A 25,481-nucleotide genomic window follows, 5' to 3' on the forward strand; every position below is an offset into this window, starting at 1 on the left:
GAGAGATGGCTAAGAAGAACGCGGTAGAGAGTCGTAGCAAATAACTAGCAATCTCGCCAGCCGGTGTGTCTGGAGTCATGAGCCTTGCAATATGACCAAACTAGGTCTGAGGGAAAACGTGCGCCGTCCGGGGCTTATAGAGAGAGAGGGTAGACGGACTGTCCCATGTTCTGTATTATAGTAGCTTGAAGCAGGAGTTGTCATTCTGCCGTCTCGCTCTGTCAGTCACCACCACCCCTCATCCTCTTCTCCTTCATCCCTGGCTGCATCCCTCCATCCATTTATCATCCTCCTGCATGGCCTCGACCTGTTCTTGCCCTCTGGACTCCAGAGGATGCCTCTTATTTTCGCTCAGTCGTTCTGCTATTTTATGGGTGAGGCGGCTGAGACTAAAGAGAACCTGCACACTGCCCTCACACTGTTTAGGAGGAGACGTCATTGGCACGTTGCCTTGATGTTGCAGAGACCTTGTTGAAATGTTGCTCTGATGTTATTAGGGCGTTTGTGAGGGAATGGGGACAAGAGCAGCTCAGAGGGAGAGTAGGAAATGCCAGTCACGTTACACACTGCTGTTAGAGCCTCAGCACCCTCACTCCCACATGCAAAAACACATCACATGGAATACATTGCAGACTACTGACATCATCCAACCCCGCCTCTTCTTCTCGCCCTCCCTCCTCCCTCTTGTCCTCTTTCTTTATTTTCCCTCTCAATCTGCTTTCCTCCACCGGTCTCATCCTCTTCTTCTCTCCTCTCCCTTCCCTCCCTCCTTCCTACAGAACCCTCTGTGGTCCCCTCCAACGCGGCCGTGGTGGCAGGTGCTGTGATTGGCTCCCTTCTGGCCCTCCTCCTCGTCGCCGCCCTTATCGCCGTCCTGGTCACCCGGAGCCGCCGGCAACAGCAGGGTTACCGTGGCAACCCAAACCACAGCTCCTTCGACATAAAGTCGCGTCTCTTCGGCGCCGGCAAGAAGGGGAGCAAGAACGGGACAGGTGCTGGCGCCGGGGGCAACGGGGTGGGTGGCAACAACAACAGCCCCATCTACGTCTACAAGGAGGGCTCCGCCCATGATGGCCTGACTGACAAGGCCAATCAACATGTGCCGCTGCACCTGGGGGGGCATGGTGAGGGGGGGGTTGCCACGGCGCCCACTGCGCAGGACATCCTGCTGAGCGGCGAGCTGGACGAGGCAGAGCGAAGGAAGTTTGACCAGCTGGAGGACGACGAGGAGAGTTACGACCACTTTGGAGGGGGCGGGCCCATCCTGCAACTCCGCCCACCACATGACCAAGACGGAATCATGAGCGGTTACCTTGACGACGACATGGAGTCTCAGCGCGACGGGTCGGTCATCTCACGGACTGCCGTGTACGTGTAGAGAGAACGGGCAGAGGAAGAGGAGGAGGAAGGGAAAGCGGGATGGAAGAAAGAAAAGATGAATGAACATGTCCTCCTTCTAGAGGAGTCGGTGGTGTTGGGTTCTCCTCTGTTGGATCATTTGAAATATATTAACAACGACCAAACATGCAGCCCATAGAGAGAGCAAGATGAAGTGGCTGAGGGAGGGAATGTACAGAAACCAGATGAAGTGGCTGAGGGAGGGAATGTACAGAAACCAGATGAAGTGGCTGAGGGAGGGAATGTACAGAAACCAGATGAACTGAATGAAGTGGCTGAGGGAGGGAATGTACAGAAACCAGATGAACTGAATGAAGTGGCTGAGGGAGGGAATGTACAGAAACAAGATGGAGGACTGGTGCGTTGATAAAACAACTATTTTTCTCTGGTCCCAATATGAAAAGTGGATCACTTGATATCTATCTACCAAAACAATGAAAGAAATCCTGAAACTATCTTTCTCACATCGCTGCTCTGTCTGTTGTGTTCCTCATTTCTTTAGTTTAGGGACCTTGGAGATTGAAGCCTCCAGAGAGAGACATTGTAGTAGGGACTTGTGGGTAAAATGGCATCTCCATGCAGCCGTTCCCTCGCTAGCTAGAGAAACTCCTCACTAAAATATTCACTCTTATCTCCACTAAATGCACAGTAGCAATGTAAGGGGTGTCACGATGGTATCTGCTCCCTGCTATTCTCGTCTCTCTCCTGTGGGACAACATTTGTTCCGGCTACAGTAGCCTTGTTTCTGCTGTATGTGACAGTACTGGGGAGGGGAACAGGAAGTTTGGCAGGGGAAGTGGTCGATGTAGTTGTGGTTAAGTAAAATGTCAAACTCTCTCTAGTGTCTGTATGTTGCAGTAGGCCTCCTCTTTCTACCTCATTTTCTCTCTGCTATTGTGCCACCAACTGGAAGTATGTGCAGAATTTAGTTTGGGACATTCTGAAATCATAAACAACTTACTGAAGGAGGGGTAGTCATCTAGATGAAGACCGTGCATGAAAGGGGAATTGATAGAGGGATAGGAGGGAGGGAAACCATACAGCTGCTCTCTCATGTCCGGAGAGACAGGGAGAGAGGGATTAGGATGAATTGATTAGAGGGATAGGAGGGAGGGAAACCATACAGCTGTTCTCTCATGTCCGGAGAGACTGGGAGAGAGGGATTAGGATGAATTGATTAGAGGGATAGGAGGGAGGGAAACCATACAGATGTTCTCTCATGTCCGGAGAGACAGGGAGAGAGGGATTAGGATTAATTGATTAGAGGGATAGGAGGGAGGGAAACCATACAGATGTTCTCTCATGTCCGGAGAGACTGGGAGAGAGGGATTAGGATGAATTGATTAGAGGGATAGGAGGGAGGGAAACCATACAGATGTTCTCTCATGTCCGGAGAGACCGGGAAAGAGGTATTAGGATGAATTGATTAGAGGGATAGGAGGGAGGGAAACCATACAGATGTTCTCTCATGTCCGGAGAGACGGGAAGAGAGGTATTAGGATGAATTGATAGAGGGAGAAAAAGGGACGGCTCAAACAGCAGGCTGTTCTCCCTCTCCTCCATTTGATCCCTCCCTCCTTGTGGTGTTCCTGACAGGAAGAGTTTGATTGCTAATGAGCCGTGAAGTCAATGCTCATTTAAGCCCACACACACACACACACACCAAATTACCACCGCTTAGATGGTATGACGTGGAAATTTTCTCTCCCTCCTCGCTCTCCTCTGTTCTCCCTCTCCTCCGTTCTCCCTCTCCTCCCTCCTTACCCTGTCTCTTACCTCTGTCTCTCTCCATCACCTCTCTCCTTCTCTCCCTCACCGTCTCTCTCTCCTCCACCAGACTTTCTCCATCACCTCTCTCTACCCTGTGTGTGTGTGTGTGTGTGTGTGTGTGTGTGTGTGTGTGTGTGTGTGTGTGTGTGTGTGTGTGTGTGTGTGTGTGTGTGTGTGTGTGTGTGTGTGTGTGTGTGTGTTTTACACAGGGCTGTGGGGAGGTCAGGGATACAGGGAGAGCAGAGGGAGTATTTCTTGCCTCCCTCCCTACGTGTCAAACACCCCACTTACTGTACCCCCTTCCTCCTGCCAGACCTGACTCAGAAAGCCATGGTGGAGTCATGCCCTGCTCACTGTACATCTCAGCTTTCATAGTTTGATTAGTAAGGTTTCCTCCTATCCCATTGTATATGTTGCTCTGTCAATCTATACAATCACAAGGTATATAGAAATCCAAATACATGATGGCATATTTGCATCTGTAGCTAATTAAGATATAAATGAATTGATTGATTCTGTGCATACACAGGGGGGTGAATGACCTGTTATAGGACCTACATTGACTAGCAGAGGTCTGGGTATAATCCTTCATGATTCAGACCGGAGCCTGATAGTTTAGTGACTAATGTGTCTTTCTAACAAGACAGTCGAGGGCTGTTCAAGCCAATATCACCGTGAACAACTATTGTACATCACTAGAGGCAAACAGATGAGCACTGGAAGGCTATGACCAGCTGTCTTCCTGAAGAGCCTTACTTTCCTACCCTCAATAGCCCAGATCTGAATCCCCTCTGAATCAGCCCCTTCACAACTCCTATCTCATGACTCCCCTGTGATACATCATGTTTCCTGGTTAATCAGTGGGGTTTCCTTGGCCGCCCTGAGCAGGTGAGGCACCTGATTGGCCCATTAAGCCTGGGTCTGTTTCTGAGTCACGACCAGCCAGAGGTCATGGGGTCAAACGATGTGCGTTTTACCCGCTGAGGGCGTGGAGGGTGCCTGTGGGTCGCACCTCTAATAGGGCACTTTAACTTTAACCCATAGGGTTCACAGAGAAACACACATATTACACACTCTGGTGAGAGAGCGACATGTAGTAGTGTTCCAGGATGACATTGACTGTTGTGGTGGAGGTTGACCTTGGTGTGGGGGAGAGAAAGGAACAGAGAGGGGGAGACTGGGAGGAAGGGATAGATACTGACCCACTGTGCGACTCGCCTAACAATCAGCACTTGATAACACGATAGCCTAAGTCTGTCAATTACAATAGATTGATAGCATTATGGCCTCAGTATAGGCCAAAACTCTGACTTACATACACATTATAGATACAGTACACCTGCAGGGAGCAGGGCTCAACAGTGCAACCATTTACTTGCATATGCGCCTAAATATTTTGCTGTGCGACATCGAATTTTTATTTTGGATCCCCACAGTGTGCTGAGAACCGTTTTGAATTCTAGCTTTATTACCTCAAATATTTTTCACTGTGCTCCTAAATTTCTTTGTGTGCGCCTACATTTTTCAACTCAGCCACACACGTGCTCCTAAAAAAGGCCAGCATAGAGGCCTGTAGTGAACTACTTATCATGACCACTAACAAACATGTATCTCCTATCTTTGCACTTGTGTGTAACACCAAAACAGGATATGCCCACTAGTTATATTTGTATGAAGGTGATTAAGTGTGTCTTTGGAGAAATATTGATAATGTCCTTCGGTTTGTAATGTGAAGGAGGAGGGAGGGAAGGGAGAAATTTGTATATATTTTTTGGTGTGAACTATCTGTATAGTATATATGTACGGATCTTTATTTTTCTTGTCGAACTCCTGTGGAAAAAATGTGGATATTTATCAGTGTAAATAACTGCTGTATACAGTCAATGTTGTCGTGTGGAACTCATTTCTTGGTTTGGCCAAGGTCAAAGTTCAATCGGAGCCAATAATACTGTACTCAGAATATAACTGTTTGAATAGACAACCCTTCAATGAAAAGGTGTAGGATGTATAAGATGCACATCTTCAGCTATTAAATACATGTAAACATTTGAGTTTTTCAGCCAGGATGATGACTGAAATAACTGGATTAGACAGGTTCACTAAACTCAATCAGCATACTTATTAAGATAGCTGCCCCTTCACCCATAAACACACACACTATTTATCAGATAGAGTAGCTCCCAGCGCTGTGTGTGGTTTCTGAGTCAGCGCTGTGTGTGGTTTCTGAGTCAGCGCTGTGTGTGGTTTCTAAGTCAGCGCTGTGTGTGGTTTCTGAGTCAGGGGCTTTGGGACATCTGTCACTGCCACAGGGTGTGTAACCCTAATGTAACCCCCATTTCCTGCCCCCTCTGTCTCTTAGCATAGGGAGTTAGAGGAGACATTACTGTACACTGTCCCCTGCAGCCTGATCTCTCTCTCACGCACACACACACACACACACACACGCACACACAGAAAGAGGGAACTAGTAGGAGAGACACTTCCCAAACGCACACAAACACTCAGTGGTCCCAACTAAGCTCGGTGGTCAGAACTCTGTCAGCACATTCACAGACCCTTCTGTTCCCCAGAGACTGGGATTGAGCCACACACACACTCCTCTTACCCAATGTCAGGGATTTGAAGGAGAATGTGTGCTAAGAACACTTTATCTGTACTGTTGCTCTCTCTCTGTGTGAGTGCTGCGTTTTACCACATTCCCAAAATAAAATACCCAATTGGCCAAACTTGACCTCCACAGACTGGTCCCGAAGTAAAATGCTTCTAGAAAATCACTATCCAACTATGTCTTCAGTCTTTTACAACATTTAGTTTTTTTTTTAAGTAAATGTTTTCTGGGAATCTACTCTTGACCTCCACTTGTACTGGTTGGCACAAAAGTTTAAAAATAAAAATGCTTTTAGAGAGTTTCCGTAATGTCCCTGACCTGGAGCACAGTGGTAGCTAGTTAGTAGTGGTTGATAATCCACATCATCGTCCTCTGGCTCTAAACATGGATGACTAATCCAAGCCTTAGCTTCCTTGTCGTCTCGATCGCTCCCCCCTGACGTGTACATAGTATAAATATATAAATACAGTATCTAGCGGAAAGAATGACTAATTTATGGTGTCACGTGTTCTATTTCTCAGCGCCAAGCATGAAGGATTTATTCTGTTCTGTATCAATGCTTAGTCCTTATCTTTTTCTCTCTTATTGCAGTGCTTTATAATGAATGCTTTTGTAGTGCTTTATTTCTCCACTGCTTTGCTGTGACTACTACGCCAAAACAGGCTTAATGTGCTTTTACTGCACAAAATGGTGCACGGTGCACACTCGAAACAACCTTACCACAAAATGTGCTTTTTATTCACCATTCTCTGAACTTGTTTATTTTATTTTTTAAAGGAAAATTTTAGAATTTGTCACTATTTTTCATGTCTTTCTATTTTTTTTATTTTTTGTTGTTGTATTTGGTTGCAATTAAAGTTTTCTTGATTTTTGAAACAATGACCTTGTTGCTGTGTATTATGTGCATAGAATGATTTAATGTAGGTATCTGGGTATATTTATTATCAATGTCCTCTGTTGGCTAGTGGCACATGTTAGCACACCATGGAGGGTGCTGAGTCTTGCTGTTTGTCTCGTTTTGGTTGTGATAAAACTGTTCATTGTCAAGAGTGCTGATAACATACAGTATCTAGGCTATGGGAGTCAACATGAAGGTTAGAGGGGGAGAGAGGCCATTGTAGGTGAATTGTGTTAGCTCACGTTTCACTCACACACCCAAGCCACTCCCCCCGTTTATTTGATTTGCATATGTCATCTGGTTGGCTGAAGTGACCCTGCTGCTGTGGTAACTGGTAGTTTGGACAAGAGTGGGAGAGTCCAGGAAACATACCGATACTGTGTGTAATGGCTTAGGAATGTGGTGTTGCTTTAGTGTTACTCTGGAGGCAGGGGGAGGGTTTGTTATCAGTTGGGGAATGTGCATGCTGGCTGAAACTAAGTAATTAGACCAGCTCTCAAGGGCTGCATTCTTTGAAACCTCTGACTCCACCAGACTGGTTTGGTAAAGAAAGTGGGAGGAGATGTGTGCTTGCATGCACCCATCATTTTATCACTGTAGAACTGTGACCTTCACTCCCCACGGTAATACAGTGCAGAGAAGTGGAAATGGATTCATTGTGTGAAGGTTTGAATGTTTTTCTGCCCTGTAGTCTCCGCTAGAACCAATTTGCTTCTTTAGGTCCGTATCTTCCGTGTCTTAACTCATTGCCTCAGGTCTGTGTGTGTGTCGTCTATGGAGGTTTTCCGTCGATGCTCAAACTATTTATTCAGAGTCCAGACAGCCATCTGGCTCCACTAATTGCTTTGAGTCTGAGGCTGGAAAAATGAGAAGGCGACTCTCACTTTCTCTCACTCACTCACTCTCTCTCACTCTCTTCTCACTCTCTTCTCTGGGCTCCTGGCTGAATGCTGAAGACTTCCTTTCACAACAGAACAGAAATGGTGGCATCACTTGAAACACCTGAGAGGGATACACCCACACTGTGTTGCGCTCAACACAAATATTGAATAGTTGAAGAGTAGTGACCCCTTAAACCAAAACCTGGCTGTTCAACCAAAAACCACATCTAGATTTGAATCCAAACGGACACTGTTCTAACGTAGTGCTGTGCCAGTCCAGTGTCAATCCGCTGTGGTTGTATTGTAGTGATGCCCAGGGCACTGTCTTGGTGGTCCTGTTCTGGCTCCCTGTGACGGGAGGATGAGACAGATGTGGTTTTGTGTCTCTGTCAGACTGTTGGAATAATGGCGTGTGTTTCTGTGTTTGTGCACGCCGGAATGTACTGTAACGGCATGTTTGTGTGTTTAGACACCAGCAAAGTGGAACAGCTTGTTTCTGTGTCTGGTATGATGGCCTGAGGGGGGTGCTGTGTGTGTGTGTGTGTGAGGAGACCTGTGTGTGTGGACATCAGAGTTGGTAGACACGTATGTATTCATATCTGCGTGTAAGCCTGTTTGACCCTGCAGCATTCAAAGTTTATACTGTCCATAGCTTCTAATTGTCTGAGCTACTGTCCAGTCCATACAGTAATATATAGATTAACACACAGCCTTAATACACACTTTAACCTGTTCTAGTCTGCAGATGGATGGATAGAAGCTAGCCTACTGCCACCTGTCTCTGTTTAACCTCTCACCCTTAGGCTCCAGGCCTGACTCAACGATTCCATAGTGTGATAGCTGGCCTGATGAGTGAATCACAGTAGGATGTATTGATGGGCTGACCCATGAGGGCATCTCTTCAATGACCTATATGAGTAGCCAGCCTGGTTCTGACCTTTTTTAATGTGAAAGGAAACTCCTTTTGGCCTCATCACATGCTTTTTGTAGATTCTGTTTGACTTTCTCCAATCCAGAGCCACAGATTTACGGTGTATTCATTTTTTGTACTGTTGTAATTTTTTTAAACCAAATACTATATATGAGCCGGGTGCTGGACACCAATGACATCTTACAGAGCACTTTCTCCATGTGCTGTATTTGATCTTCTACTCCCTGCTGTTTGCATGGCTTCTCCTGGCCTAGCCTGGGTACCTGACTGTCTGCATTCCACACTATTACTCTGTTGTGTCAATGTCACGTACACTAAAGCAGAACACACTGGAACTCTTGAGATTACTGAGACTACTCTTTAGTAGAACAGACACAGGAAATGGAATTGTTCCCCTTTATCAGTAAGTCATAATGTTGACTTCTCAGGGTTTTATTAAGCTACATGTTGTACACACACACACACACACACACACACACACACACACACACACACACACACACACACACACACACACACACACACACACACACACACACACAGTAGCTAAACCTTTCCATTGATACATGACAGTGAGTCTTGGTCCTCCAATCCGTCCTATAATAAAAACACAGGAACTGCATTGACACCTCAGTCTCCTGTGTGGGGTGGATGCCCCTGTATCCCCTATCGTCCCAAGGAGTTTACTCTTCCTGTCCTGATGCTGACCGGGCTGACAGCAGACAGGGAGCAGGGGATTGTGGGTAGCAGGGCTCCCAGGGGTGGTGCATGGTTGGCCCACTGCCACCAGAGCAGCAGAGGTGGGGAGGGGGGGTATCTGACAGGGTTGAGATGGGGGTGGAGGTAGAGGGGGGTAGATCCAGTTGAATGCACCTTCCACATGACAGAGTGTGTTTGGGAGGAGGACTGTGGAGGAGAAGTGGGGGGTTGTTGTAGGGTGATGGGTTTCAGTATAGTGTAGGGGGGGGGGTGATAGAGGAGGACTGGAGGAGAAGGGGGGTTGTTGTAGGGTGATGGGTTTCAGTATAGTGTAGGGGGAGGTGATAGAGGATGTTTGGGAGTAGGACTGTGGAGGAGAAGTGGTGGTTGTTGTAGAGGGGTGGGTTTCAGTATAGTGTAGGTTTAGGAGTGGGTTGATTTGGGCTGAGGAGAGGAATGGGGAGAGTAGGACATGGGGTTAGTGCAACTGTGTTAGTTTAGATTCTGTGACATCAGTGTGTGTGTGTGTGTGTGTTCTCTCTATATATCCCACTCAGTGGTGCAGTGACCTCAACCACCACCTGCAAAAACAGACTGCAGCCGCAGATGAGAGGTGTGTGTGTGTGTGTGTGTGTGTGTGTGTGTGTGTGTGTGTGCGCGCGCGCGCGTACGCACGCACATCAAGTTCCCATGCTGGGATGTACCTGGAACTAAACCTCTCCCTGAAGCACACAGAATAATAATACCTTTTTCAGGGTCCTGGTTAGCTGGCAGCACTGACCTACTGTCTGTCAGTATGATCTTTATCGATATGAGAATGGTTACCCCTGCTCCGATCCTAAGAATAGATGTGTGTGTGTGTTTGGCTCGGGCACTCACCGTCTCAACACGCTCTCAATCGTGCTCTCACCACACACACACACACACACACCGACCAATCAAGAGAAGAGCAGAAACAGAAATACTCTGGCTCTAGGTTGGTCAGGATAAGTCATATTATATTTTTATTGGACTCTTGTCAGGTCTAGAGTGAATCAACTGGTCACAGTGTGTCTTTGTGACGATGTACATGCAGCTCTCTCACACGGGATAGAGATTGTGTGTGTCTTCTCTCTGAGGTAGTCCAGAGTGATTTTATTCAGTGACTGTGTGGTCTCGTCTCTCTGTAGGAGTGCAGTCTATTTCTGTTCTCTTTGTCTGACATTAAGTAGAGTCAGGTTGTGGGAAGTACTGTGACAACTTCACACAGCTATGCCTGTGTGTGAGGCAACTTCTCTTGACACTTCTACACACACTCTGTATTATCACATCCATTCACCTTTGTCTCTCCATCTAAACACCTCTTTTTCTTCTCTATCAGACATCCATCTTCTCCATCTCTCTCTCTCTCTCTCTCTGCTGCTTACTCTTTCACCTCTTCTATTGTCCCTCCTTTTTTGACCTTTCTCTCTCTCTCTCTCTCTCTCTCTCTCTCTCTCTCTCGGTTTTTCTCTCTCTGTCACTCTCTCATAATAAAGAAGGGAGATGGATGGTGAGAATCTGACAACCCACCTCACTGCTCAGAGATACCGTCTCTCTTCCTCCCATTATATCTCTCCCTGTTTCTCTGATCTGGTTACCACAGGAGACTGACAACCCCCCAGTGTTTCCTGCAGCCAATCAGATCAGAATATATTCTGTGAGGAAAGGAGTTCCTTTCCACTTATTGAGCTTCTCTGTTGCAAGCCAGACGTTGTCTAGAGGGCAGAACAGAGGGGAGCTAAAGGTATTGAACTGTGTGGTGTATCTACCTGTCTTCTGAGTCTAAGCCTCCCTGCTGAGCCCTGCTCTTAACACACTGCAGGGCCACAGTGACAGGGCCACAAATCTGGTGCTGTGGGTCTGCTCCATGGAGAGGCCTGATTCATGTCCATGTGCAGAGGAGTGTCTGACACGAGAGCAGTGTGTGTGACATACGAGAGCAATGAGCAGCCGGGGCCTTAGACACACACACACACACACACACACACACACACACACACACACACACACACACACACACACACACACACAGAGCAATATTAGAGCTCTCATCTTTTACCACCTATGGCTCCTTGGGCGTAGCAGCACTATATTGGTTTAGCTGTACTTTAGTGTGTGTCTGGTCTGGGAGTCTCTAGTCTTCTATCATCTGTAGCCCCATGCCTGTATTCTACAATCTATCTCTGTATTACAGGGCCTGTCTGAGTTTTTCTCCTGTCCTTTATCCTCCATAGGCCCACACCAGGGATGCGGCAAAAATGGCCCTCTATTCCCTATGTAGTGCGCTACTTTTGACCAGAGACCATTTCTGGTCTAAAGTAGTGCACTACATAACAAATAGGTTGTGAATTTGGGACACAGGCCATGTGATGTATGGAGCTGTTCCATTTCTAGATCTGTTTCTGTGCTACATGGTCAGTCTAGTGTCTGAGGTTTTCTCTGTGTGGGTAGCCTATCACGTCTGTGGCCAGGTTGTCTGTGGCCAGGTTGTCTGTGGCCAGGTTGACTGTGGCCAGGTTGTCTGTGTCTGCTGTGTTCAGTACTGTGTGGGGGTGTGTGTGTGTGAGTGGCTGCTGCGTTCACTACTGTGTGTGTGGGGGGGGGGGGTGGCTGCTGCGTTCAGTACTATGTGGGGGTGTGTGTGGTGTGTGTGTGTGTGGCTGCTGCTGTATTCAATTCTTTTTTGTTTGTGTGTGTGTCTGCTCCCATTGTGTGTAGGCAGTCTGTTTGACTTGATGAGCCAGGCTTTGTATTAGGCAGGTTAAGCTGCAGGGGGAATTTTGTAACAGTTGACCGGTTCCACTGAGTCATTTGTGTGGAGGAGAGAGTGGAAAAGAGCGCGTAGGGAGGGAGGGAGGGAGTAGGGGCACAAGTGGTTCGGGGTGAAAGATGAGTGCAGATGAAAAGTGATGGAGGGGAAAGAAAGAGAACAACAGCTGGAAGAGCCAGAGGGAGCAGAGATGACACTGCCCATCCTTTCTTCTCTCCCTCCCTCCTTCATTCCTTCCTTCCTTCCTTGTCCTTCATCCATGGGCCCTGAGCCTGTCTGTAGTGTATAGCCCCACTCCTCATTACGCTCTCTCAACCTTAAAGGTCACAGGCATGGTGGGATGGAGGAGGGCTTTTAAAATGCAACAAGAAAAGCTGCTTTTGTCAGGGGGTTGTGTGTCTTTGTCAGGGAGTTGTGTGTCTTTGTCAGGGAGTTGTGTGTCTTTGTCAGGGAGTTGTGTGTCTTTGTCAGGGAGTTGTGTGTCTTTGTCAGGGAGTTGTGTGTCTTTGTCAGGGAGTTGTGTGTCTTTGTCAGGGAGTTGTGTGCCTTTGTCAGGGGGTTGTGTGTCTTTGTCAGGGGGTTGTGTGTCTTTGTCAGGGAGTTGTGTGTCTTTGTCAGGGAGTTGTGTGTCTTTGTCAGGGAGTTGTGTGTCTTTGTCAGGGAGTTGTGTGTCTTTGTCAGGGAGTTGTGTGTCTTTGTCAGGGAGTTGTGTGCCTTTGTCAGGGAGTTGTGTGTCTTTGTCAGGGAGTTGTGTGTCTTTGTCAGGGGGTTGTGTGTCTTTGTCAGGGAGTTGTGTGTCTTTGTCAGGGAGTTGTGTGTCTTTGTCAGGGAGTTGTGTGTCTTTGTCAGGGGGTTGTGTGTCTTTGTCAGGGGGTTGTGTGCCTTTGTCAGGGGGTTGTGTGTCTTTGTCAGGGGGTTGTGTGTCTTTGTCAGGGAGTTGTGTGTCTTTGTCAGGGAGTTGTGTGTCTTTGTCAGGGGTTGTGTGTCTTTGTCAGGGGGTTGTGTGTCTTTGTCAGGGAGTTGTGTGTCTTTGTCAGGGGGTTGTGTGTCTTTGTCAGGGAATGGTGTGCCTTTGTCAGGGAGTTGTGTGTCTTTGTCAGGGGGTTGTGTGTCTTTGTCAGGGAGTTGTGTGTCTTTGTCAGGGAGTTATGTGTCTTTGTCAGGGAGTTGTGTGTCTTTGTCAGGGGGTTGTGTGTCTTTGTCAGGGAGTTGTGTGTCTTTGTCAGGGGGTTGTGTGTCTTTGTCAGGGAGTTGTGTGCCTTTGTCAGGGAGTTGTGTGTCTTTGTCAGGGAGTTGTGTGTCTTTGTCAGGGGGTTGTGTGTCTTTGTCAGGGAGTTGTGTGTCTTTGTCAGGGGGTTGTGTGTCTTTGTCAGGGGGTTGTGTGTCTTTGTCAGGGGGTTGTGTGTCTTTGTCAGGGAGTTGTGTGTCTTTGTCAGGGAGTTGTGTGTCTTTGTCAGGGAGTTGTGTGTCTTTGTCAGGGAGTTGTGTGTCTTTGTCAGGGAGTTGTGTGCCTTTGTCAGGGGGTTGTGTGTCTTTGTCAGGGGGTTGTGTGTCTTTGTCAGGGAGTTGTGTGTCTTTGTCAGGGGGTTGTGTGTCTTTGTCAGGGGGTTGTGTGTCTTTGTCAGGGAGTTGTGTGTCTTTGTCAGGGGGTTGTGTGTCTTTGTCAGGGAGTTGTGTGTCTTTGTCAGGGAGTTGTGTGTCTTTGTCAGGGGGTTGTGTGTGTGTGGGTTGATACTACTGTGTTGAACTCTCTGCTGACATCATCTAATATCCAGAGACTAGTTTCACTGGGCTCTCTGCAACTTGAGGTGCTGTACAGTAACCAAGCCTATAGCCTATCTCCGAGGCTAAGTCTCCATGCCTGTCCCCTATAGCTCTGGCTGTCCTGTCCACCCTGTCCCCTATTGCCTCTGTCTCCTTCACTGACTCCCCCCTCCTCTCCCTATCCACCCTCCTCTCTTCTCTCCCTCCTCACTCCAACCCTCCTGTCTCTATTTGTGGTAGTAATGTTTTTGTACAGTGATGACAACCAGGGTCATAGCTAGCCTGCCACCACGTCCAGCGGTGGAGCTGTGAGACACACACACACACACACACACACACACACACACACACACACACACACACACACACACACTGGTGTTTGGTGACATTTTACAGCAAAATGATTCATCAGTGTTGACATTCAGCCTTATGAATAATATTCATGATCCATACAGCATAGGCATGTTACACACGAGTGTACACACACACAGACACACGCTTCTGCAGGCGGTGGGGAGAGCATGTCACAGCCAAGACATGTCACGCACACACAGAATGCATTTACCCAAGTTACTGGTCACTAGAGATGTTCTTCCACTATACAATGGATAGACAACTGTAGATCTGTAGTCCGATAGATTAATAATTAGACTCGTATAACCTTTGTTCTCTTTCATTCTGAAAGACTCCCCCCCCCCCCCCCAGTGTTTTGTTTAATTCATATATTTAATCAGCCAGACATTTTGGAATTTTTATTTCAGTCTTATTTTTCATCTGTTTTCAGTAACACACTTTTCCTTCAGGCATTGGACCTGTGTGAAGTCTGGTACGATGAGTCATTTTTGAAAGGAGCTAGAGGTTTGGTGCGTTAAAGAGAAAGAATGAGTTGGAGTGAGTGAAGATAATGAGATGATGGGCTTTGGGGCAGGTGAACATTCCTTAGTGTCTTTCTGTCAAACGGGTTGATGACAGTGGACACTGTTGTCTATGGCATGTATGCTAAGTCAACCAGCCTAATATTGCTTAATGGTCTACTGACTGGTGTGTTTCAGAGGAAGTGGTTGAGCTTTTATCTTGGCTAGTGAGTCAGACAGTCGGGTGCCTGTCACTCTGGCTACCTGGCTGCTGCTACCTGCTAGACCGTTCTGTCACCTGCTAGACCGTTCTGTCACCTGCTAGACCGTTCTGTCACCTGCTAGACCGTTCTGTCACCTGCTAGACAGTTCTGTCACCTGCTAGACAGTTCTGTCACCTGCTAGACAGTTCTGCTAGACAGTTCTGCTAGACAGTTCTGCTAGACTGTTCTGTCACCTGCTAGACTGTTCTGTCACCTGCTAGACTGTTCTGTCACCTGCTAGACTGTTCTGTCACCTGCTAGACTGTTCTGTCACCTGCTAGACTGTTCTGTCACCTGCTAGACCGTTCTGTCACCTGCTAGACCGTTCTGCTCGACTGTTCTGTCACCTGCTAGACAGTTCTGCTAGACAGTTCTGCTAGACAGTTCTGCTAGACTGTTCTGTCACCTGCTAGACTGTTCTGTCACCTGCTAGACTGTTCTGTCACCTGCTAGACTGTTCTGTCACCTGCTAGACCGTTCTGTCACCTGCTAGACCGTTCTGCTAGACTGTTCTGTCACCTGCTTCGACCGTTCTGTCACCTGCTAGACAGTTCTGTCACCTGCTAGACAGTTCTGCTAGACAGTTCTGCTAGACTGTTCTGTCACCTGCTAGACTGTTCTGTCACCTGCTAGACTGTTCTGTCACCTGCTAGACTGTTCTGTCACCTGCTAGACCGTTCTGTCACCTGCTAGACCGTTCTGCTCGACTGTTCTGTCACCTGCTAGACAGTTCTGCTAGACAGTTCTGCTAGACAGTTCTGCTAGACTGTTCTGTCACCTGCTAGACTGTTCTGTCACCTGCTAGACTGTTCTGTCACCTGCTAGACTGTTCTGTCACCTGCTAGACCGTTCTGTCACCTGCTAGACCGTTCTGCTAGACTGTTCTGTCACCTGCTTCGACCGTTCTGTCACCTGCTAGACAGTTCTGTCACCTGCTAGACAGTTCTGCTAGACAGTTCTGCTAGACTGTTCTGTCACCTGCTAGACTGTTCTGTCACCTGCTAGACTGTTCTGTCACCTGCTAGACTGTTCTGTCACCTGCTAGACCGTTCTGTCACCTGCTAGACCGTTCTGCTAGACTGTTCTGTCACCTGCTAGACAGTTCTGCTAGACAGTTCTGCTAGACTGTTCTGTCAGCTGCTAGACTGTTCTGTCACCTGCTAGACTGTTCTGTCACCTGCTAGACTGTTCTGTCACCTGCTAGACTGTTCTGTCACCTGCTAGACCGTTCTGTCACCTGCTAGACCGTTCTGCTAGACTGTTCTGTCACCTGCTTCGACCGTTCTGTCACCTGCTAGACAGTTCTGTCACCTGCTAGACAGTTCTGCTAGACAGTTCTGCTAGACAGTTCTGTCACCTGCTAGACTGTTCTGTCACCTGCTAGACCGTTCTGCTAGACTGTTCTGTCACCTGCTAGACAGTTCTGCTAGACAGTTCTGCTAGACTGTTCTGTCAGCTGCTAGACTGTTCTGTCAGCTGCTAGACTGTTCTGTCACCTGCTAGACTGTTCTGTCACCTGCTAGACTGTTCTGTCACCTGCTAGACTGTTCTGTCACCTGCTAGACTGTTCTGTCACCTGCTAGACCGTTCTGTCACCTGCTAGACCGTTCTGCTAGACTGTTCTGTCACCTGCTTTGACCGTTCTGTCACCTGCTAGACAGTTCTGTCACCTGCTAGACAGTTCTGCTAGACAGTTCTGCTAGACAGTTCTGTCACCTGCTAGACTGTTCTGTCACCTGCTAGACCGTTCTGTCACCTGCTAGACCGTTCTGCTAGACTGTTCTGTCAGCTGCTAGACTGTTCTGTCACCTGCTAGACTGTTCTGTCACCTGCTAGACTGTTCTGTCACCTGCTAGACTGTTCTGTCACCTGCTAGACCGTTCTGTCACCTGCTAGACCGTTCTGTCACCTGCTAGACCGTTCTGCTCGACTGTTCTGTCACCTGCTCGACTGTTCTGTCACCTGCTAGACTGTTCTGTCACCTGCTAGACTGTTCTGTCACCTGCTAGACTGTTCTGTCACCTGCTAGACTGTTCTGTCACCTGCTAGACCGTTCTGTCACCTGCTAGACCGTTCTGCTAGACTGTTCTGTCACCTGCTAGACCGTTCTGTCACCTGCTAGACAGTTCTGTCACCTGCTAGACAGTTCTGCTAGACAGTTCTGTCATCTGCTAGACTGTTCTGTCACCTGCTAGACTGTTCTGTCACCTGCTAGACTGTTCTGTCACCTGCTCGACTGCTCTGTCACCTGCTCGACTGCTCTGTCACCTGCTCGACAGCTCTGTCACCTGCTAGACAGTTCTGTCACCTAGAGGAAACACTGATGGTCCTGATACAGGTGTCTCAGAGACCAGTGTGTATTGTTCACCTCCAGTTGAGCTGGTAGAGCAGAGACCGAGGGACCTGATACAAGTCTAACAGGTGTGTCTGTGTCTAGAAGAAAGATGGGTATGTGTCACCTAGAGTAGACGCACATCTATCTGATACACATCTATCTGATACCGCTGTGTGTGTCGCCTGCAGGAAGTGATGAACATCAACAAGCCATTAATAGATTACACAGAGAACAATGCCATGATCTGCTCCTGTTCAGGTGACTGCTACTGGGTACACAGCAGGGTTGGGATCAATTCAGTTTCAATGCAGTCAATCCAGGAAGTGAACTGAAATTCAAGAACTGCAAATGTCTCATAGAAAGTAAATGGAAACTTTTCAATGATTGAATTGAAATGGAAGTTGCCCCAACCCTGGTACACAGACCAAAAGAAAGTTGAGCGTTGTGAGATGTTGAGAACAGACAGAATACCGGGCCCAGGCGAAGACAGTTGGAGTAGAAAGGAAGCCACTGCCCATCTAGGTGTGTAATAACTGCTATTTCTGCCTCATCCTTCACAATGAGTAGCCTCCATTCCCATAGCAGCAGATCAAAAACACTCACATCAGCTCTGTTCCATCCTTCTGACTCTGTGTTGTTACACAGGTACCTTTCTTCCCCACACACACTCCTGTCTCTCCGTGTGTGTGTTCCCTCTCCTCTCGCCATGTCTAACGCGGTCTGACACACACTTGTGCAGAAGCGTACACACACACTAACTACTTCAGGAGGATTGGACTGGTGTAAAGCTGGCAAGAAATCAATCCTCTCTCCCTCTTCTCCCTTCTTCCACTCTTCTGTCCTCTGAGCTCTGTATTAAATATGTAGAGGCCTGTGCTGTGCTGGGTGTTTTAAGGGCTAGTGTAGTGTCTCCTCAGGGAACACTGATATGACTCTCATCAACACCGCTCTGAATGACGTGTGTGTGTGTGTGTACATAAGCACTTACAATGAGGATTGTACTGTGTTACTGTACACACACACACACACACACACACACACACACACACACACACACACACACACACACACACACACACACACACACACACACACAATGACTTAGTGTGAACACTTAAATTGATTGGCATGCACTCACACACACTGACTAGTGTCTACAGTACAATGATTATAATGTGAAAAACAACCAGCAGTGTTGCAGTTTGACACACTTAAACCGGTGCACCTGGCACCCACTACCGTACTCCGTTAAAAGGCACTTTAATATTTTGTCTTGCTCATTCACCCTCTGAATGACACATGTCTCGAGGCTTTAAAGTCCTTCTATAACCGGTCTCCTCCACTTCATCTGCGCGATTTCAATAAGTGACCACCGATTTCACCTGGATTCAGCTGGTCGGTCTGTCATGGAAAGAGCGGGTGTTCCTAATGTTTTGTACACTCAGTGTATGTGTGTCTTTCTGTATTGTGTTGACTGTCATGTTGAGCGTCATTGTAACGCGCAGCCAGTGTTTGTGTCATGTCTTTCACGCAGGGCTGGCCTGCTGTTCCACACTGCACCAAGTGTCCTTCACTGCTACCTATCACACACTGTGCTCCTCGCCCACTGCAATGTATTTATGTCCACTCACCCACTTTATACTTTGCTATTGCTATTGAACTGTCTATCTCTGACACCACACACACACACACACACACACACACACACACACACACACACACACACACACACACACTGAGAGGTGGGAGAGATGGAGGAGCACAATATAGCTAACTGTATATTGAGATTCCGATGAATTGTGACATAAAAATGATTATCTGAGAGAGACAGACTTGATGCAGTGTGTTAGATGCTGTATGAAGGATCATTATATGGCCATGGGGTTGTCTGTCTGGAGGATGTTGTCGGTAAGGCCTTTTGATGCATGTACAGCAGTTGGATATTCTTCATCTGTGACATGCGGGGGTGGGTGTGCATGTGTAAATGTGAATATTAGCATCCATATGCATACATTGTGTGTGCTTGACAGTGTGTGAGCCTGTATGATTGTGTTTTTGTAACACTAAATGTGTGCATGCATTTGTAGTGTGCTATGTGTAATGTTAGTGTTAAGGACAGACGCTGTGAAGAGCACATCTATAGCAACACCATAGTATGTGGTAATGAGTTCCATCACAGGAGGCTGCTGAGGGGGCTCATAATAATGGTGCTGAGGGGGCTCATAATAATGGTGCTGAGGGGGCTCATAATAATGGTGCTGAGGGGGCTCATAATAATGGCCGGAACGGAGCAAATGGAATGGCATCAAACAACGGAAGACCATGTGTTTGATACCATTCCACTGATTCCACTCCAGTCATTACCACAAGCCTGCTCTCCCCAATGAAGGTGCCACCAACCTCCTGTGACTTCCATGTATGATCAGCACAAGGCTCCCACAACCTCGAACACCTCCCAGGGAATACAGTATGTATACAATATGTGCCCACAGGCCCATTTAGATGTCCATGCAAATAACGTGTGCATACTTGAATGTGTATGTTACTTGCGCTGTAACCCTGCATAATCAACAACAAACTAAACCTAGTCACGGTAGTTTGCCACATAATGACAAAGTCCTTTTTTTTCGACATACAAATTCTTACCCCCATTGCCTATTCTATTCCATTGTTTATATGCCCAATAGTTTACCATGGCAGAGGAGAATTGTCTTAATGAGAGTTTAAATCTGAATGCAGAGCTAGAGCCGGGCCTGTGCCGTTCTGGCTGTGCAGATTCTCTTGAGGGGCATTGGATGAAAAGGGGAGAGAATGCAACTGGAGAGCGGGGCCATTACGGCTCCCCGTTCTGTTAATCAGTCTCTTATTCGAGGTAGTCTACTGGAGGCAGCCCCCAATTAGCCGCCTGCTGTGGCCGAGAGGATACATCTCAGTAGTCTGAAGTCATCTCTCTTTCCTCCATCTCTACTGACATTGAACAAATATAGCTATAAGTGATATTACATTCTAGCAAGGCATCCTCCTCTATTGTTTTGACCTAACAGCCTAACCTGAGACCAGCACAGATTCCATTTCAGAACATCTCTTTTTATGTGTTAGTAGAGGAAACCGTAGTGGAAATGTTCATTTTCCTCACCTCAATCCCCTCTCAGTAGGAGGCTGCGCTCTGGGCTGGGATCCCTCTGTGCATGGCGAAGTAGTGCTCCAGTAGTTAATGAAGTGGATGTTCTCCCAGGCAGAAGGTCACAGGGCAGGTAAACAGACCAATGGGTGACAGACCAGGCCCCAGGGAAGGAGGGGGAGGTTAGGGACAGTTCACATTGTGACACACTAGCTAACTGAGGTGACCTGGGTTCTTATAGTACAACTCCTAGTTATCCGGTCTGGACTGTGTGTGTGTGTGTGTGTGTGTGCATGCCTTGTTATGGACCTGCCAGCTGCAACCTGTGTGTGTTCTCTCTGTTGCTGGGATGAACAGGTATTTGGTGTGGTTGTGGGTTGGTGTGTGTGTGTGTGTGTGTGTGTGTGTGTGTGTGTGTGTTCTCTCTGTTGCTGGGATGAACAGTTATTTGGTGTGGTTGTGGGTTGGTGTGTGTTGCCTTTGGACTACTACAGCCTGCCTAGTCCTATTCCTACCCCTTTTGGTCCTTCTCATCCGGACTGGACAGATACATTTGGCTAATGCAGCAGGCCGACTGGACCCAGCCACCGCTGTGCCAGTGTAAAGTGGACTGTAAATATTGACGCAGAGACAGCGAGAGGGGAGCCGCGACCTTGTCAGAGAGAGAGGGTATGAGGGAGAGAGAGAGATATCCTGCCTTCTCCCAGGGCGCCTGTCGGTGCCTTAATTCACCATGGCAGGGAGCACACTCTCCCTGCAGAGAGAGGGGGAGATCAACGTCAAACACTCACACACCCACACGCAATTGTATGCATACACACGGTCTTTCCTGCTGTTACACACTCACACACATACACAGACACAGGCTTGGTGTCCCTGACATCCGTTTAATCTCAGACAGTGTAAATGCATGGGGCCAGCTCTGGAGTCACCCTAGATGAATACTGGGCCTGTCTGACAGACTAGAGCTTCAGTACAGCACCAGGCCCAGGCAGGCAGCCAACAGTAGTCCATGTGGTGGTGGTGGTTATATTGTGTAGTGTGTTTTATTGTTAGCAGCAGTAATATAAGACGAGCATACTTGAAGAGGCAGTTCCCAAAGTGATCTGAATTCCTCTCAATCACCCCGTCTCTCCCATTCGTCCTCTCTTCTATCACTGTATGCCCTTGTCCTTATCTACCCCCCCCCCCCCGTACACCTCCAATATGTGTGATTATGTATGCGGCGCCTGGTTACCAGGATACAGGGTCGCTAGGGAGCGAGGTGTGTGTGTTGGGCTGAATGGATGTTGGTAATGTAACACTGTTAAGCCTTTAGGATCTAAGGGCTAGACTTCTCCTCTCCCTGACTGAGCAATGGGATTACTTCAGCTCCCTCTTCATCCTCATCCTCATCTCTATCAGTGCTGATCAATCCGTCTAGACCTAATCTGTAACCCCATCATCTGGGGTCAATGGAACCGTGTTTGTCTCATGTATCCGTTGATGCTCAAACTTAAAAAGTCAACAAAAAAACAATACAGATGGATTTTATGATCAGCAACAATTGGATTGTTTGGCCAATGATGAATGACCCTTTAATCTGTTTGGGTCAATGACTTTTATAGCTGAGGTATAATAAATGTGTAGCTCTGGGAGCGGAGATGTGTGTGTGTGTGTGTGTGTGTGTGTGTGTGTGTGTGTGTGTGTGTGTGAGGTCAGGGAGGGTAATAAAACAGGCTTATCTCTGCTCATTAGGAGATTAAAGATGCAGAGCTGGAGACGCTACAGATTTGAGCTGCCATATTAAGGAGAGATAAACGAGCGTTTCCCAAACGAAGGCAGCAGGATGGGAGAGGGGAGAGGCAGGGATAAGTGCAGCTAGGCCAGCTCAGCCAGCCGAGGTCACATGAGTCATATGGGCCTGTAGGCTGGGGAAGCATGTTAAGAGGTAGACCTGTATCACGGAGAGAGGCAGGCAGGCGGGCGGGCCGCACGGAGAGAGGCAGGCGGGCGGGCCGCACGGAGAGAGGCAGGCGGGCGGGCGGGCCGCACGGAGAGAGGCAGGCGGGCGGGCGGGCCGCACGGAGAGAGGCAGGCGGGCGGGCGGGCCGCACGGAGAGAGGCAGGCGGGCGGGCCGCACCGAGAGAGGCGGGCGGGCGGGCCGCACCGAGAGAGGCGGGCGGGCGGGCCGCACCAAGAGAGGCGGGCGGGCAGGCCGCACCGAGAGAGGCGGGCGGGCCGCACGGAGAGAGGCAGGCAGGCGGGCGGGCAGGCCTCACCGAGAGAGGCAGGCGGGCGGGCCGCACCAAGAGAGGCGGGCGGGCAGGCCGCACCGAGAGAGGCAGGCGGGCGGGCCGAACCAAGAGAGGCGGGCGGGCAGGCCGCACCGAGAGAGGCAGGCAGGCGGGCGGGCCGCACGGAGAGAGGCAGGTAGGCGGGCGGGCAGGCAGGCCGCCCCGAGAGAGGCAGGCGGGCGGGCAGGCCGCACCGAGAGAGGCAGGCGGGCGGGCAGGCCGCACCGAGAGAGGCAGGCGGGTGGGCGGGCAGGCCCCACGGCGAGAGAGAGAGGCAGGCGGGCGGGCGGGCCGCACCGAGAGAGGCAGGCGGGCGGGCAGGCCGCACCGAGAGAGGCGGGCGGGCAGGCCGCACCGAGAGAGGCAGGCGGGCGGGCCGCACCGAGAGAGGCAGGCGGGCGGGCGGGCCGCACCGAGAGAGGCGGGCGGGCAGGCCGCACCGAGAGAGGCAGGCGGGCGGGCCGCACCGAGAGAGGCGGGCGGGCCGCACCAAGAGAGGCGGGCGGGCGGGCCGCACGGAGAGAGGCGGGCGGGCGGGCCGCACGGAGAGAGGCGGGCGGGCGGGCCGCACGGAGAGAGGCGGGCGGGCGGGCGGGCCGCACGGAGAGAGGCAGGCGGGCAGGCCGCAGAGAGAGAGAGAGAGAGAGAGAGAGAGAGAGAGAGAGAGAGAGAGAGAGAGAGAGAGAGAGAGAGAGAGAGAGAGAGAGAGAGAGAGAGAGAGAAACGAATGAAGGGTATGGGGTTTGAGTGGGTATGGGTGAAAAGAGAATTGTGGGTGTGTATAAATGTTGGTGTGAGTGACTGGGATATTGGATAGTATACAAGTTGGCCCTGCCATCTGGACTCTGCTTTGTGTGTGTATGTGTGTGCGCGCGTGCACATTCAAGGAGCCCAGCCCGTCCTTGTCGGAGGGCAGGGGAGCACGGCGCCAGCTAAGAGAGACAGCGGGCATGCTCGGGCTGTCTGGGAGATTTCATTAGAATGAGACATGGCTGGCATCCACCACAGATACAGAGGGCATGATCTCTATTCACCACTGCTGGAGTCACTCAGACAGCGGCTGCATCTCAATACTCTAAAGTGGCATCCTCTCCTTTATCTGAACTGATCTGAAAAGAAAGTACCCTAATAAATTATGCTTACCAGATAAAGCTGTCACCAGCCCAGTTTATTCACTATCAGTGAAAAGGAAAGGAGGTGAGGGAGGAAATCACTTTGGACTATAGAGTTTTATGGAGAGAGGGAGGAAAAGTTTCAGGTTTTATTAGTCGTATGTACAGGTAACACATGGTATGTACAGGTAACACATGTTATGCTGTACATCGTCCAACTAAATTGTTACTTGCAGGTTCTTTCTTGACAATGCAACAACAATAAGAAATAAAATATAAGAATAGGAACATAAAGTAAATGGCTCAGTAGAATAGAATAAACATTTTAGCATCGGTATAATACAGGAAGGCACAATTTATAGTACAATATTTGCCCATGTATCAGGGAAGGGGGGGATTGGAGGACAAGTGAGGATAAAAAAAAAGATAGGGATGGTTAAGATGGAGCAAGAAAGCACTATATACAAAAATGGAGCATGGATATAGCCAGATACAAAGTTGATGACCACGGGAGTGATGAAGAGCAAAGGGAGGATGGAACAGAGGTAGTGAAGATTATTAGTACTTCAGAGCCGGTGTTATGGAGACACAGCACCGCCATGTGGACAACAGGCTGTATTACACCCGAATCACTTAGTAACACTCCCTTATAAGTCCTAAAATTGGACTACTGCCATGTTGTAAATCTTTCTGTCTCATAAGACCTATTAAACTAGACACATTAAACATGCCATGTTCTGAACAATAATGACTTTATAAATGTCAGGATAAACTACTCTTGAGATCATTTTAAGAAATTGTAATTTATTATTGACTGTTTCGTTTAGTTTTAGTGGGAAACCAAAGCGTTTGTATTTTATTTACATGTTGTGGTCTAATTGAAAACAACTGCTTTTTACATGCGAAAAGGTCATTGGATGCTCCATTGTTTACGTTACAGAGCGTTGCTATAAGGTCATCAGTACCACAGCCATAATTATAAGCCTAACAACATTCAATCAGGGGACAACCAATTACTTTCCCTGTGTAACTCTCCTCCAATTAGCTGAGCTCCTCATTGCCATTTAACACTCCCTCATTAGCATAATCCCCTGTGCAATGATGGGGAGAATAATGAGATGGGTCACACTGTGTGTTTGTGTACTCCTGTCTTGTGTATAATCCTATTGTTAGTATTGGTACTAGTGGTCATGGTTCATTAGAGGAAGGTACTACAGTCACTACCTCGGGGAGGCAGACAATCCATGTGACTGTAGTCTACACTAATGTAGACCTTTCTTCTGTAAAGGCAGACGCACACTTTCTCTGCATCTCTGCTTGCTCTCTCACACACGTACACACCTCTATACCTCTCGCATCCACAGACAGTTTATTTGCACCTCTTGTCTCACACACACACCATTGACTGTAATTAGCCTACTTCATTACTTGGGGATTACATTTTGAATTCCGCTTTCAGAACCTTTCACCACAAATGAAACGATATGTATTGAAATGCACTGTAGAGATATTCCTGTGCATGTGGGACTACTCCAGCATGGGAATGCTATCACTACTCTGTTGTTAATGTTATCTCTCTCTCTCTTTGTACTTATCCCCTTAAACCTCCCTTCTATTCTTTGTCTTCCTTCCTATCTCACTTTTTCTCTCATCTCTCCCTGTCTCTCTCTGCAGGTACTCGACTGCCAGTGAAGGGTCCCACTACAAGCGGTGTTATAGGAGGGCTCATTGGGGTGGTTCTGCTGCTGGCTGTTATTGGGAGTGTTGTGGTCTTGGTCC

At 48.5% G+C, this 25,481-nt stretch overlaps 1 protein-coding gene across 2 annotated transcripts in view; it reads left to right on the plus strand.

Moving 5' to 3' along the window:
- The window catches only part of LOC109903468 (poliovirus receptor-like), a 121,258-nt gene extending 95,777 nt beyond the window's left edge, over positions 1-25,481 (plus strand). Inside the window, exons 7-8 of one of the 2 annotated variants that reach the window (XR_004202770.1) lie at positions 780-1,756; positions 25,377-25,481. Coding sequence is in view for 1 of the 2 variants with exons in the window: in XM_031788284.1 (XP_031644144.1) it covers positions 780-1,378 (599 nt within the window). In the remaining variant the exon portion in view is untranslated. Of the gene's footprint in view, positions 1-779; positions 6,422-25,376 lie in introns of those variants that run through there. The other variant, XM_031788284.1, reaches the window with a different exon arrangement.

The sequence above is a fragment of the Oncorhynchus kisutch genome, linkage group LG2 (genome assembly GCF_002021735.2).
Source record: "Oncorhynchus kisutch isolate 150728-3 linkage group LG2, Okis_V2, whole genome shotgun sequence".
NCBI lineage: Eukaryota > Metazoa > Chordata > Actinopteri > Salmoniformes > Salmonidae > Oncorhynchus > Oncorhynchus kisutch.